The sequence below is a fragment of the Melitaea cinxia genome, chromosome 13, assembly GCF_905220565.1.
Source record: "Melitaea cinxia chromosome 13, ilMelCinx1.1, whole genome shotgun sequence".
Taxonomy (NCBI): domain Eukaryota; kingdom Metazoa; phylum Arthropoda; class Insecta; order Lepidoptera; family Nymphalidae; genus Melitaea; species Melitaea cinxia.
In genome coordinates, this window is record NC_059406.1 from 3338389 (window position 1) to 3354082 (window position 15694).

Consider the following 15694-nt stretch of genomic DNA (forward strand, 5'->3'; position numbering starts at 1 on the left):
GGATCGACGGCTTAACGTGCTCTCCGTGCACGGTGGGGAGACCCACAAGGACTGCACAAACACATATAATATATTAGTATATAAATTTTAGTGGAATTCGGGTAAGTAAGCTATAATGTTGCCTATTTATGTCGAGTAATTTTTACATCACGTGTGACATTTTACGTGATGCTTTATACAATGCAAACGAATAGTCAAAATAATAGGAAGTTGTTGTCACCGCAACTTGAACTAATTATACATTTTTAATAAAATATTTCAATAAATCATCTCAGTGGTTTGTTTTAACAATTCTTTCAAGTTTAGAGCGTTCCTAAATATTACAACTTATTTTATTTATTTATTTTTACATCTTTTTTAATTTATGAATTTTTTTATGTTTGAAATATAAATTAGTTTAAATGGGACTAAGTAAAATTTTCATAAAAATTTATTTCAGTTTTTGCAAATTTTATTAGAAATCTTTAAAAACAAGTATTATTTCTCGGGTTGTTTTGTCTCAACTAATCTTGTGATGACGTCAAAGAGGCTAAAAGGACAAAGCTCGAGATATTCATCGCAGTCGCCTCTTAGTCCATCCATCTCCGCTTTGTAGTAGTCCTCGTCTAGTCCTTCCTCTTTTGATGATGATGGTCTGAAAAACAAACGCAATTATAATGTAACAAATTTTTTTGAATTTTATCGCGGCTTATTAGGTTTTTTAGATGCCCGACGTTTCGGATACTTTACAGCAACCACGATCACGGGACGAATGACTGAATATTTGTGACGTCATCCTGATATTTCAGCAAAAAAAAAAAAATTCTCATTACGTTATGTTCAATAATATCGAACCCTTAGTTCACTTCCTAATTAGCTTTTACTATGATACGTTCTGTACCCAAATGTTGTCTGGAAGAGATTGCTTTTCTAGCAAATATTGTTCTATTTTTGTGGCTTGAAATAAAGATTATACTATTAATATCATTAAAAGTGACCATTGAAAGTGAATAATACAGGAGCTATTGAAATATAACAGTTTCGTAGTGCATATAAATATCTTTTACATTGTCTTATTAATGGAAAAAATATTTAATATTTTATTTTTACGATGTTTACACCATTATAACAGTATTTATTTTTAATTATACCATTAAAAAAGTCAAATTTGAAACCAATAATGTTTTCTGTTGATTAAGAGAATTCATTCACTAGAACATTTCGTTTCTTTGAGATTATTTAGCTATATATTTAATACGTTATATAATCAAAGTATAAGGCTACTACTTTACTAAATACTAGCTGTGTCCGCGACTTTGCCCGCGCGGAATTTGAAAAAAAAAGTTATATATATTATAGCCTAAGTTACTACTTACTACGTCAGCCACGTTTTGCCAGTGAAAGTCTCGTCAAAATCGGTCCAGCCGTTTCAAAGATTAGCCGGAACAAACAGACAGACAGACAAGTAGACTAAAATTGTAAAATATGTAATTTTGGTATATGTACCGTGTATATATCCAAATGCATTTAGTAAAAAACGGTTATTTTAATGTTGCAAATAGACACTCCAATTTTATTTATTTTAGGAATTTCCTGCTCAAAATATGGAGCAGCCCGACTGGGGTAGTACTTCGACTTTACAGAAGATCACAGCAAAATACTACTGTTTTCAAGCAGTATTGTGTTCCTGTTGGTGAGTAAGGTGACCAGAGCTCCTGGGGGATTGGGGATTGGGTCGGCAACGCGCTTGCGATGCTTTCTGGCGTACGCTTGTTTGCCAACCTAGTGACATAAATATATATATATATATATATATATATATATATATATATATATATATATATATATATACCTGTTATGAATAAATCCATCGATCCAATCGAATGTGCGACGGCGGCCTTTTCTCTAAAGATGATTTCTCAAAGACAACCATTAGAAGAAAATGTATGTCTAGACACAAAACAGGACGCATACGCTACGACTATCACAAGCTATGATAAACACTTACGTGAATATGATATGCATGATGTGTCCCACGAAACCGTTGTTATAGAGCGGTGTTTCAGCTGCTTCGCATATATTACGAAGCATGCATTCCTTACCATTCATACCGTATCTGAAAACAAAATAAATAACAATTTTCCTTTATAAAAACAACATCAATATTTGTCTTTAAGATGTGTTGTTTTTTAAGAAAAGAGCCTTTTTTACTCCCCAAGGGCGACTCATTTTGCAATTTTGTAGGAGTACTTTGCGTCTCAGAGGATGTAGACTACTTGGTTATATCAAAACAATAATTTCATTGCAAAAATGTGTTTTTTTTTCGTGATTTCATTAATTATTATCATTATGTCTGTAAGTTCGTTAGGGTAATTTTTAATTTTTGATTTATTGGAAGTTAATGAAAAAACCTGTACATTTGAAACATGATAATTTGGAATTTAATACAAATGCGAGATTCAATTTAATTAAATACCGATGGTTTGCGGGTTCAATTCCCGCTCGGGATGGATATTTGTATTCGTACAAATATTTGTCTTCGGTTTAGATGTGGCCTTGTTCTTTAATTAACAAAAATTGTTAAAATCTCATTTAAGTGGATTACACCAATTCTTTCAATTATCGGAAGGGTTTAAATAATGTATTATTTGAAAAACTTATATATTTAAAGACTGAATCAATAATTATAAAACAAAAATATAACTCGTGATACGAGTAGTTTGTTTCTTATATGAAGGTTTAATACGCTGTAAGTACGTTAGTCTACCTATTTATACTACATATTAAAAGAATAAAAGATTTATTTTCTCTTTGTACGAAATTCCTAAAAGTTTCATTGATTTTTAACAATATTTTCATCATTAGAAAGCCTTAGTAAGCTACGATCATTATTATATAAACGACTATTAATTGCAAGAAGAAAAATATTGTCATGAATGTCAACTCGGCTAAAACAAGGAGGGGTATTTATTTATTTATTAATCATAGAATATATATCTGACTTCAAAACGTATGCATGCCATCAATTAAAATTAAAACGTATACCTATATATATATATATATATATATATTTTGGTCTAAAAACTTTAAATTATTAACAAAAAAGGTTAAATTCAATTTTCACGAGTATCCGAATTGTACTTCAATTGTGTAATAGGCTGAACAAAGCCCCATCCTTCTTATAAAGAAAAGTTAATACAAATTTGACTGTTTAACTTTTATGGACGTCAGTTTTCAAGGTCACTTAAGACCGGTATTTAAGGTATCAGCCGACGACACTGTTAATGTATTATTCGTAAAGAATATTAAGCATAAATAATGAATACCTACGTAAAAAGATAAAAAAATAGCAGGAAGTGACATGCTACACGTATGAATTACATACATGTTTATTATATTTCCAAGAACATGGGCAGGGATTCTTGTTTAAATTTTACTAAAAACAAATTCTCATTTCACTTACTCCTTGAATTTAGTTTCCAGAGTCATGTACGCCATTTCCCTGGTAATACTCCGTGCGTGACGACCTGAGACCACCTGTAATGAATGATACGATTTACATATGCGTAGGCAGATTTGACTTGATATTTCTTTACGCTACGCAATCATTCAGATTGTTACAAAAACTAGCTGACATCAACACTCAACACAAAAAATAATCTAATATGGTGCTAGTTGTATGAAAGCTATACGCGTACATACATTTCGTTGACTCATTAATATGTTATGGAGAGAAGCTGTGGCGGCGATTTCGTACGTGTGGAATAGTGACTTTGCACAGCATTTCTTTGGATACATCTTTTGGTTTATTTTGGATTAATAACACCATCGTTTGGGTATTTACATGTTTAACGTGATTCTTTAAATTGGCATTACTTTTTTTATTCATTAACCCATTGGCATGAAACAAACAGTAGTATATTAGTGAAAACCACATCAAAATCGGATAAGCCGTTTCTGAGATTAGCGTGGACAAACGCATAAACAAACAGGCAAAAATTCTAACAATTATTGTTTTGGGTGCTATTTGCGTTGATAAACACTAACTTAAAAGGATGTTCCAACAACGGTATCATGTTATGTAAACGTTTTTCTAAATAAATAATTTTTTATTTTTTATATTATAAAGGTACCAATAATATTTTTTTTTCTCATATATATTCCATGTACTATATGATGAATAAATAAATCAATGAACTTTCTGTGGATTATATCCGCCAATCTGCAATGGAGCTGAGTGCTGGATTAAGCTCCGACACATGGAAAAAAAGGTCTATGCCTAGCAGTGGGATGTTAGGGAGTGAACCAATCAATGAGATGAGTCATGTGTCTGTACGAAGTCTCTCTGGTTAGAAAATATTGGAATTAGTTTGTAATTAAATTTATTTTTATTTCCATTTCGTTCGAATAACAATTTTTATTTACTTTCCTTTGAATTAATCAAGCTCTCTTATTCGAATTTAAATTATATTTATTCAAATTGAATTTAACAAGGGCTTTGAATAGCGAACGCCGACTCCTTGTCTGAATATCGTTTCCACCGAGAATGATCAGTAATACTAAGTTAGTAGACACTTTTAGGGATAAGAATGCTGACGATTACGTCACAGTACATATTTCACGGTACAGCTTTATACGTTCAAAATGATTCATTTGCGGTTACTGTTTCGATCTCTTGACAGTGTGATTGTATTACTGCCTATTTTATTTTAAAACGAGTCCTCCCCCTCGGTTACACACGTGTTAATTTGAGGAAAAAATATCCTATAGCCTTCCTTGGTAAAGGCTGTCTAATACAAAAATAATTTTTTCATTCGGACCTGTAGTTCCTGAGATAAGCGTGTTTAAAGATACAAACAAACGAAATTTTTAGTTTTATAATATTAGTATAGTTACGCTTCAGCCTGTAATATCCCACTACTGGGCATCCCCATGTAGGAGAAGGATCAGAGCTTAATCAACCACGCTGCTCCAATGCAAGTTGGCGGATATATTCCCTACTATGAGTAACGATCGCTATCAGGTACATGATAACAACCGCGACCGACGTCTTAACGTGCTCTCCGAGGCACGGTGGGGAGTTCAACACCAGACCATTAGTATAGTTAATGGAGCTATATTCATGAATGATTTTTATTAAACCTGAGCGAGTAGTAAGCAAATATGTATATAGTTTTCGGTACGGATATTAGGCGCTAATTTTCAACTTCAACATTTTAAGGATAAAGATTAAGATATTTAATCAATAGTAAACAATTTGACATTACTTTGATAAATGTACCGAATATAACTGTTTTCTGTTCGCAGTACCTGAATGATGTGTAAAGCGATTAATGCAATCAAAGGTCAATATCTGTGTCGATATCTACGAGTATAACCTTGTCAAACTTTGTTCTTTGGTACTATAACTCTATAATTTAAACTAAATTAAAAAACGCGAAAACGAAATAAAAAACCTTCATTGTTCTCTACGGGGTTCTAAAAATATTATAATTGTATTTGCTCACAAACGAAAGAAAAAACAACTTCAATTTCGTCGACGAGTAATACAACGTAGGTAGACGAAAAAAATAGTTAAGTAAATACGCGTTATCAAAGATTACTCAAAAAGTTTTTATCAGATCTCGATGAAATTGATATGTGACCACATGATAAATATCAGCTTTTTATTAAATTAAAAATCATCAAAATCAGTTCATCCAGTAAAAAGTTATGTGGTGTAAAAAGTAAAAGTTAAGGCGTATACAGCGTAGGTCGACGAAAAAATAGTCAAGCAAAAACGCATTATTAGATATAACTCGAAAAGTAATTGTTAGATCTCATTTAAAGTAAAGTGGGACCAAATGATACACACCAACTTTCGATTGAAAAATTTCGTCGAATCGGCCCACCCAGTCAAAAGTTCTGAAGTGACATACATAAAAAAATACAGTCGAATTAAGAACCTCGTCCTTTTTTGTTTAAAAATACGGCGTATCTGTCGCGACTGTAACCAAAACTTGAGTTTAAATTTCGATATAAATTAAGAAATCATCAATATCAATCAATCTTCAAATCACGAAGAAATCATCAATATGAAACATTGATATCCAATTTTGATATTTAACATGATAAGTTTTTTGTCTATCTGTAGTGAAGTTAACGCGAAAAGGTGATTTTATGAAAATTTGATATGAATTTGATAAGCCTATATGACTCTAGGCTTTAATAAGATGTTTACGAACTATTTCATTTCAGCTTAGTTCAGTATCTACCATAATAGAATAATTACATTTAAAACGCAATTTTAATAATATCAACATGGAAATCGATATTATGACATACATCATCGTGATCGAAAACAGCTCATTCATTCAAATCTTTTCGAAAATCTATAATATAAGTGTCTTAATTGTCGTGGTCACTATTAATATTTTAGATTACGGGTGTTGCCTGCAACGACGCTGAAATATCGGGATGTATCACAAGTCTATACTATGAACGTAGCACGACATTACCGCATCATTTAATTCCAGCTTCGAACTTTAGATCACGACTTTAATTCCAGCGCTCGACAAATATTGTCACACTTGGCGTTTGTATTTGTTTTTAAAGTCAGTTTATCTATACATACTCAACAGTAAAGTTGAAAGAAAATGTCGTTTTATTTCTTTTATATTATTGTGCATGTGGATTGCCGCCGGTTTTGTGCGAACCGCAGATCATCTATTAATTAAACTAGTCAACTATCTAAAACAATTTGAGTGAAAAACAAGAGTATTTGACAGCTTTGCAAAATATGCCAAGGAATGATAAATGCTTAAAAAATTTCGTAATATTTATTTATTTTTAATATATTCACTAGATACACATATAACGATAATATTAATAACAGAAGCGTTTGTTCACTTTTACGCACTCGCTTAGTTCAGTCTATAGAAGTTCAATGCTGGATATAGTAGGCATTTTAGTGTGCGGCCCGGCAAGGACATTACATTGTCCTACGCGCCCCTTGGCTGAAAATTCTTGTACTCGTATATATATGCATATATAATGTGTCACGGCCATCTAGATCTACACATATTGTACGTGTATATTTCAGAGTTCCTTAATTATGATCCAAATCAACTCGCTCTCAAAGGTAATTGATACGAGCGTAGAGATATAAAGCTAATCAACTTACTATCATCGAGATAGCTTTGATGAAAAGTTATACTAATTTATTAAATGGTATCTAATAAACAAAATGTTTTTCATAGTTTGTTACTCTATTTCTTATCAAGGTTGTAATTGCTTTTTGTTTATCAAAAGTATGAAAAGATAAATGATAATTGCTATTGCTAATAAGAAGATTCTTTTCCTTTGACATAATTTATAATCCAATTTTTTAAATATTTTCGTTACTATTTAAATAACGTAAAAATTCTTTGAATTTTAAAATTATTATTATACAAGTCATGCCTCCCAATTTTAGGCGGGTAACTTTTTTCCCTTTGAGATTGTTAGGATAAAAGGTATTTTAGGTTATTCGTGTTACGGCTGTGTGTGTCTAGTTAATGAAGTTTAAAGTAATCTGTAAAGTTATTTGTTATTTAGCGTGACAGAGTAGAAGATATTTATCTAAATTTTTACTCTGGCAATATTACTAGGAATTCTTCTTTAACTAGAATTCTTACTGATTTAGCCTAGCCTAAGAATGTTAAAATAAAGAGCTCAACTTACTTTTCCATACATACATACACAAAGACACAAGTATAATCTTAGACAGACAAATATAATCAAAACATTTTTAAGGGTATGACCGGCACGTCCTAGATGAAACTAGTTTATTCCAAATCTAATTGCTTCCGAACAAATTAGATAAAAGAAATTTATTAAAATTAATTTATTAATAATGATTAAAGAAAATAACGGATTTAGTGGATAAGATAGTATTGGCACAAATTATTGTAAAAAAATGTTGTGTTAGCTTGCAAACGAAGAAAAACCCCGACCTCAATTATATCGACCAGTAATAGTGTCGATACACGAAAAAATAGTCAAGTAAATAAGCATTATATATTATTAGACATAACTTTTAAAAAAAAGTCGGCACATCTGCATCAAATTTAAATGACACTACATTACAAGCACCAGCTTTTGATTAAAAAAGAATTAATGAAATCAGTCAACCCAGCAAAAAGTTACGAGGTATAATACAACATTAATCGACAAAAAAACAGTCAAGTAAATACTCATTACTAACGATAACTTAAAAAGTTCTTGACAAATTTTGATTAAAGTTAAAATTTTTTGATTAAAGTCGCGAGTGAATAGGTTACTTCTAGGTAAGCGTGCTCCATCTTAGACCGCATTCTCACTTATCATCAGGTGTAATAGTGGTCAAACGCAAGCCTATCATTGTATAAAAACAAAAATGGGACCACATGACACGCGTCACTTTTCGATTAACAAAATAATCGAAATTTTTTACATCAGGCGGTTACCTATTTTTTAAATCATTATTTTAGTAGTCTTTTACACCAAAATGAATATAACAGCTCTACAAAAAACATATGCATTACCTTTATGCAGGTACCCAGCTTATGAGCAGAGAAATATGTAAAAAAAATAATAATATTATTTTCATAAAAATTTTACTTACTGGCAGGTTCGGGAATATGACTTCATCCAGCTCCGTTATGTTTGTGACCACCGAGTAATTAGCCTCAAAGTTATATGACACGAATACGTTTTTGTCTGGAATGTCGAGAGGTACGGCTATAGCTAAAAACATCTGAAAAGGAATTATGCTTTACAATATGTAAGATTAAATGAAACAGATAAAATCTAGAAAAATTAAAATCGATCGATCGATTCAGAATGTAATATCCCACTGCTGGGTATAGCCCTCTTTCTCCACATAGAAGAAGGGTTCGAGCTTAATTCACCTAATTAAATTCGACTATTTATGATATACTATTTCTAAACTGTGTTTTCTGAGGTAAAGCACAGCAGGAAATATTCTGCTCAAAATCTGGAGCAGCCTGACTGGGGAAGTACCTCGGCCTTACAAAAGATCATAGCAAAATACTACTGTTTTCAAGCAGTGTTGTGCTCTTGTGGTGAGTAATCTGACCAGGGCTCTCGGGGCGATTGAGGATAATCTCGGCAACGCGCTTGCGATGTTTCTGGTGTTGCTGGCGTCTATAAGCTACGGCAATTGCTTAGCATTAGGTGAGCCGTAAGCTTGTTTACCGACCCAATTGTAAAAAAAAACAATCATTTTTCCAACTTCAATTTAGATAGATAGATAATCTTTATTGTACACAACAACAATCAACACAATAACATATTACAAATAAAAAAAAAACAGTGTACAAAGGCGGTCTTATCGCTAGAGTAGCGATCTAGAATTTAAATAGTTGTTAAAGTAGTTCGCTCATTTGGTCATTTGTGCATGTGTACTCTTAAAATGTATATTCGAATTTTTTTTTTATAAATAAGAATTTAATTCTTAAATCAAGAATATATGTACTTCAATATAAATATTTGAATAAATAAAAACAAGACGTTAATATTTAATATAAAACGTACAAAAAAAGTAAATCAATTTCGTTACGAATAATGTAATTACGACAATTAGTAATATTTATTGATAAAAATTAGATTTTTATAAAATTACTTCTTACCCCGTATAAACTCGTTGGAGGAAAAATAAGACCACGTTTTGTTACGTCATGGCTTTTAGATGTGGATGTTAAGACTCTGTAAAAAATAAATAAAAGTAAAGTTATGTGGTCCACATTTTCTTCTACATATATGTCCCTAATTTATTCCTTAACGGCTGATTTGATTTTGATGAAATTCATTTAGTAAATATATTCGTAAATAAATAAATAAATAAATAAATAAATATGTTATTTATTGAGGAGAAACAGGTCCTAATGACCTATTCTACCTCCTGCTATTAAAGTCTATTCATAACTTATGTGCAGGATAAACTATATCCAAAACCAGTGAAACCGGCCTTTAGTTTAATACCACCCTTAGTCAATTGTCGATATTATACGGTAAACTGCTGTGTGGTTACGGCATTAAGAATATAGCCACCCCCTCTCTTCCCGTGGGTGTCGTAAGAGGCGACTAAGGGATAACACAGTTCCACTACCACCATACAACTGCTGGCTTTGAAATACACAGGCCAGAGACGGGCAGCAGCGTCTTTGGTGCAACAAAGCCAGTCCTGCGGTCACCGACTCGCCTGCCCAGCGAGGTGACTATGGGCAAAACACATGAGTTCACTCTATTTTTAGCGCGAAATAGTGGAGACCTATGTCCAGCAGTGGACTGTATTAGGCTGAAGTGATGATGAGTGATGATACTGTAAACTATGACATAATTAGTTATGGTATTGATTCGCAACAAAGACGTCAAAATGCTACCAAACCGTTCGAGCCCTAATTGAGAACGGTGTCTGTACGATGATTATCAAAATATTTTTTAATAATCTCGATGTTGAGTCTAAGAATTATACTTTAAAGAAAAAAAAAAATATACAGACAAGCTTTGTAATATTGTTACGTATCCGTGAGTAGTAAAAAGTCTGGAAAATTTAAAAGAACATTCAAAGCAAATACAAAATAATGAAAATAAAATGAATGAACGAAGTTTTAGCGTAAAATAAATAAGATATCTCAACTAATATTATTGTTAAGGAGAAAAATATATAAGATACGAAATATGAGCGCCTTTGAGGAGGGAAAGGGGATTTAAAATTAAAATGAAGTTTGCGCTCGCTGGTTTGAGGTTTAACAAATTTTTGCTTCCTTATATAATGGGTTTTGTGCAGGATATGGACGCCATGTTTAATACATTATATGAAAGATTAAAAATTCTATTATTTTCTTTATTATTCGTTATTTTAGTTTCTATAATTATTTCACTATTTAATTTTTCAAATAAAAGTCGCAAATTAAGTAATAAGTCAAGATTTGGTTGTATTTTAATATATATACTTGCAGGAATAGAGATATGGTTATAATATTTCGTAAGATTAAGTCAAAATACAAACTGTTATTTGATTTTGTATTTTATAGTTAGTTTGACTTGTATTCGTTTCGTAAAATGACTTAATAATTCTGGTCAAAAAACGTCCGTACTGTAAACAGTAGACGTTATTTATTTTGTTTTCTATGAACCTAATTTGTTACTTATCGTCCATACGTACATCATATTAACATAACAATACACTTTATTGTACACTAAAACAGAAATAATACATATCAGATTGATTTTAAGATCGAAGTATCATAAGGGGCAAAGGGCGGTCTTATCGCTGAAAAGCGATCTCTTCTAGGCAACCTAGGGGCAGAGGAGATGGTATGGAAACATATTACTATTATTTCTTTGTACGACCGTTTGAGTGTAGTAGTGTGAGTATATGCTTTGACAGCGTCGGTCTTCGGTTCGGTTCCCACTCGAGGTAAGTAGTACAAATATTTGTTTTTGGTCTGGGTGTATCTATCTCTATCCCGACCGCGCCTCGCAGAGTACGTAATGTCGTTGGACCCGGTTGTTATCACAGACGTTTGAACGAAGAGACGTTATGGGTTAGCCTCCAGGAATTGGTATGAATGTTGTTTTTTGTTTAAAAAAAAGGGTCGATGCCAACGAGTGGTAAATCGTTTTGTATATTTTTTTAATTTTATTACAATTGATATCAGTATTAACACTTTACATAGTCCATTTCTCTACACATTATAAGATTTAGAACACAGCAGCGACAAAAACCCGGCTTAATATGAGTATAAAAAAGTTTTAAGACAGTTCACTTTTTATTTATATTTGAAGATTGTATATTCTGTATCTTATATAACTTATATACGGCATATCACTAGAATTATAACTCTTAAATTAATATGCATTACATACGACTAAATAAACTTAACCACTTTTCTACGCGGACATGATTTATACTGTAACTATCTGAAATATTTAGTTCTTAAGTTGTGACTTATAAATATGTATAATATTGAAATAAATGCTATGTATAATATTAAAATATATATAAATAAGACTCACATATAAGATTTAAAAATATGTTTAAATTACTTACGTTATCACCACTAATATTTTTCTCCAAGTCATTATTATAATTTCACAACACTGATGGTCACTTTTCAATAATTATTATTACCGGATAAAAGTGATATTTGTTTCACAGTAATAGTCCAATATAACACTATGTTCTCAATATTAATAAGTTATTTGAGTTGTAATGACTTTGCGTTTTTACATACGTTTATTTAAAAAAGGAAACAAACAATTTTTTTTTTCGTTCAGTAATTGTATCATGCAATTAATACTAAAGTTATCAATATAAGGCGTAAATATAAATGAAAAATAAAAAAAACACACTTATAAGTTTGGTCTATGTGTGCACAGATAATATACAACGTAGGAATACTATATTCAGTGTATGTATAACGAATACTTAGAATCGAATATTGCAAGAAACAACTAAGGCTCGCCACGTTAATGTGCCTAACAACCGCTATATGCCCTAGTTAAGTAAACGACGCTAATTCCAGGTGACAATTAGACGACCGAGTTGAAATGTCGCTATGATAATTGTATTAAAGTGGATTTCACGTTTTTTTTGGTACATTTTTATTATGACTGGGACTTTTCGAGAACTTCTTTAAGTCTGAATTTATATCATTAATAAGGGTCTGGTTTACATTACACGACTAGAAAATAGTAAAACTTGGCTGTAATCTTAACACGGTTCTATGGAACCAATAAAATTGCAGTTTAATAATTAAATATAAATGTAACGGATTACGACAACAGAATAAAATCCCACATATATGATACATGTCTATAAAATTCTCGCCATTAATAGCTGAACAAGATAAAAATAAGTTACAATCAAAGTGAAAGAAAACACAATTAAATTGTAACAATAAAATTTATTCCCGCGTTAAAATTAATGAACCCCTTGATTTGTAGAAAAGGATTAATAAATGAGTTAAGCTAATTAAAGTATGTTTATTTTAATGTCGCATTTCAAGTCTGGTCACAATGTCAGAGACGTTGAAAGGACAAAAGGCGGTGTATTTGTCATAGTTGCGTCAGACCGTCCGTCCGCGCTTCGTCACATAGATGAAGTACCTAAAATTTCCTTCTTTTGATAAATATCACCCGAATTTTGTTCAAAAATGTAATATTATTTTATAATCATCCGACTCGGCAGACGTTCCTGTCTTATGAACTGTTCAACGCGTGATGTTTAAGAATTGTTACGTATTTTGAAATGTTTCATTATTTGCACGATTTTTTGTATTTTTCATTAAATAACAACTTCCAGGCTTTATTAAATACTTTGATCAAATAATTTTAGGAAAATTTTCGACATACCAATTCTGGGAATAGGCCTCTTTCTTCATGTAGGAAAAGCTTAATCCACCATGCTGCTCGACTGCGGATATTATTATATAGTTTATTTATACAGATACTTAGCTCAACTAACTACAAAAAGAGTAGAACGTATAATGATACGAATGTTATGTATCTATGGTATTTATACATCATTATGACACGAAGCCACCAGATCAGACCAATTACCATTCTTCAATCACAAATAGGTTTTAAAACTAAATTTAGGCAAGTCCAGTAATTTATTCTTTTATGTGACTAATCTACAGCATTGCTTATTGTGCAAAATTAGTATTGTAGTCCAATTATAGACTGTGATTTTAAATATTACAACTAAGATTTTTTTAGTTTCTTTTTATCATTGGATTTACTGAAACTGACATTAAATAAAAAGCTGACACACAGCTCCGATGCACGACTGGGGTTTACTCTTTCAGATCGACTGTCAAAAAAGGCTAGTAAGCCTTTTTTGTGACTATTTAAAATAAAAAGATTAACACCATATCAAACAATAAATAAACAAATCAAATAACGCCATGTATTGGAACTCTATTGTGTTCCGATAGATGGCGTTATTAGAAAACGTCGTTCTCTATCGGAACCCACTAGGGTGGGTAGATGGCGTTACGAGAAACGTAACGAGGTCATTCGTTCAGTAGATTTAAATCCTCATACTTTTTTCATACTACTTATATGAAAATCAATTCTTGTATAGTAAAGTAAAAAAAAAAATTAAGTTAAATTCGATTTCGACACATTTACAATGTAACTCTAAAACACAAAAAATAAATTCTATGAATACTTTTATCGCTATGATAATGTTTGTAAATGCTGCATATATTAAGAGATAAAAAATTAAAGCATTCGATACTCACATAAATACGATGTGCATTAAATGCCCCAAGAGATTGTTGTGATGAAGCGTAGTTTCAAAAGAGTCGTGTACATTTTGCAGCGAACATTTCTCGTAACCAATACTGTATGGGATGCATGTTTATTTTAATATTACAGGACATCCCCAAGGCTTAACCGACGTTAATGCTGTTCTCGGTGTATGAGACAGTATTTGATCTATTATGGCCCTTTATTACCTAGCTTATAAGCAAAATTAGTTTTTAAAACAAACATGTAATTTGAGATTTGCACGTTCTTTCAGCATATGCTTACAAATAAATTCGTATACTATAAGGATATTACATTAATATAGAATAAACTCTATAGAAATTAAAATAAGGGGACTCCCATTAATTACGTGAGCTATTTTTCGATCAGTTTAGGCCCCTCCTCCCTTACGTGATATTTAATTAGATTTGCCTGGACCCCCCTCCCCTTACATGAGATTGACGTTGAATATAATAGAGATTGACGGGAAATAATAAACTGTTCGAGTATACTATAGTTAATTTATTTAAATTCAATAAAATTAAATTAAATTCAATTCAAAAATTAAATGATTTTAACAGACATAAGATTGATTTTAGCGGGTAAAATGAACACTCAAAATATATTTTTTTTTGATATCTGCAATATTTTATATTTTTTCAAGTTGACGTGATATTTTTGATTATTCCCCCTCGGTTTAAATGAGATTTGGTGAGATTTCATTGGACCTCTCCCCCCCATTTTGAGCTCACGTAATTAATAAATGTCCCCTAACCAACTTATTTTTATTACTATCAACGTTTTAATAAAATCTTTTACATATGAAATTTGGTCACAGAAAACTCAAAATAAAGATATCTTGATTTAAAATAAAGGAACAGAGTTTTCAAGTCGTGATATTGAATGTTTGTTTTAAAGAACGTGCTTCGATAGCGTTTCCATGTTTTCAATCAGAAACTTATTCCATGAATCTAGTTTCCAGGTTTGTGTACGCCAAGTCTCGCGTTATACTCCGGTTGTGACGTGCTGTAAAAGTTACTATGAAAGGAAACATTTTAAGCCTCAGCTGTTGAGGGATATAAGCACCCCAAACGTCAATTACTATCGATTTTTACTTTTTAAGCACGAACCAGTTACATTTGTAAAGCAATAATTGTGTTTGCTCGCAAACGAAAAAAAAACCGACTTCAATTACATCGACAAGTAATACAACGTAGATCGACGAAATAATAGTCAAGCAACTACGCGTTATTAAAGATTACTCAAAAAGTAGTTATCAGATCTCGATAAAATTTATATGTGACCACATGATAAACATCAGCTTTCGATTAAATTAAAAATTATCAAAATCGGTACACCCAGTAAAAAGTTATTACGGATTTTCGAGAGTTTCCCTCGATTCCTCTGGGATCCCATCATCAGATCCTAGTTTCCT

The 15694-nt window shown here is 31.5% G+C and overlaps 1 protein-coding gene across 1 annotated transcript; it reads right to left on the reverse strand.

Moving 5' to 3' along the window:
* Nucleotides 1-429: 429 nt before the first annotated feature.
* LOC123659240 lies at nucleotides 430-12087 on the reverse strand. The gene is made up of 6 exons (XM_045594488.1): nucleotides 12056-12087; nucleotides 9630-9705; nucleotides 8603-8734; nucleotides 3443-3516; nucleotides 1988-2095; nucleotides 430-634 (listed from the first exon to the last, which is right to left on the reverse strand). The coding sequence occupies exons 1-6, from the start codon at nucleotides 12085-12087 to the stop codon at nucleotides 478-480; spliced, it is 579 nt and encodes a 192-aa protein (XP_045450444.1). The 3' UTR covers nucleotides 430-477.
* Nucleotides 12088-15694: the final 3607 nt, after the last annotated feature.

Coding starts and splice junctions, on each gene's coding strand:
- LOC123659240 (XM_045594488.1), bottom strand. CDS start 12,087: ATGACTTGGAGAAAAATATTAGTGGTGATAAC. Junction 8,735..9,629: donor CTCCAACGAGTTTATACGGG/GTAAGAAGTAAT, acceptor ATTCCTTTTCAG/ATGTTTTTAGCTATAGCCGT. Junction 635..1,987: donor ATCATGCATATCATATTCAC/GTAAGTGTTTAT, acceptor TTTGTTTTTCAG/ACCATCATCATCAAAAGAGG.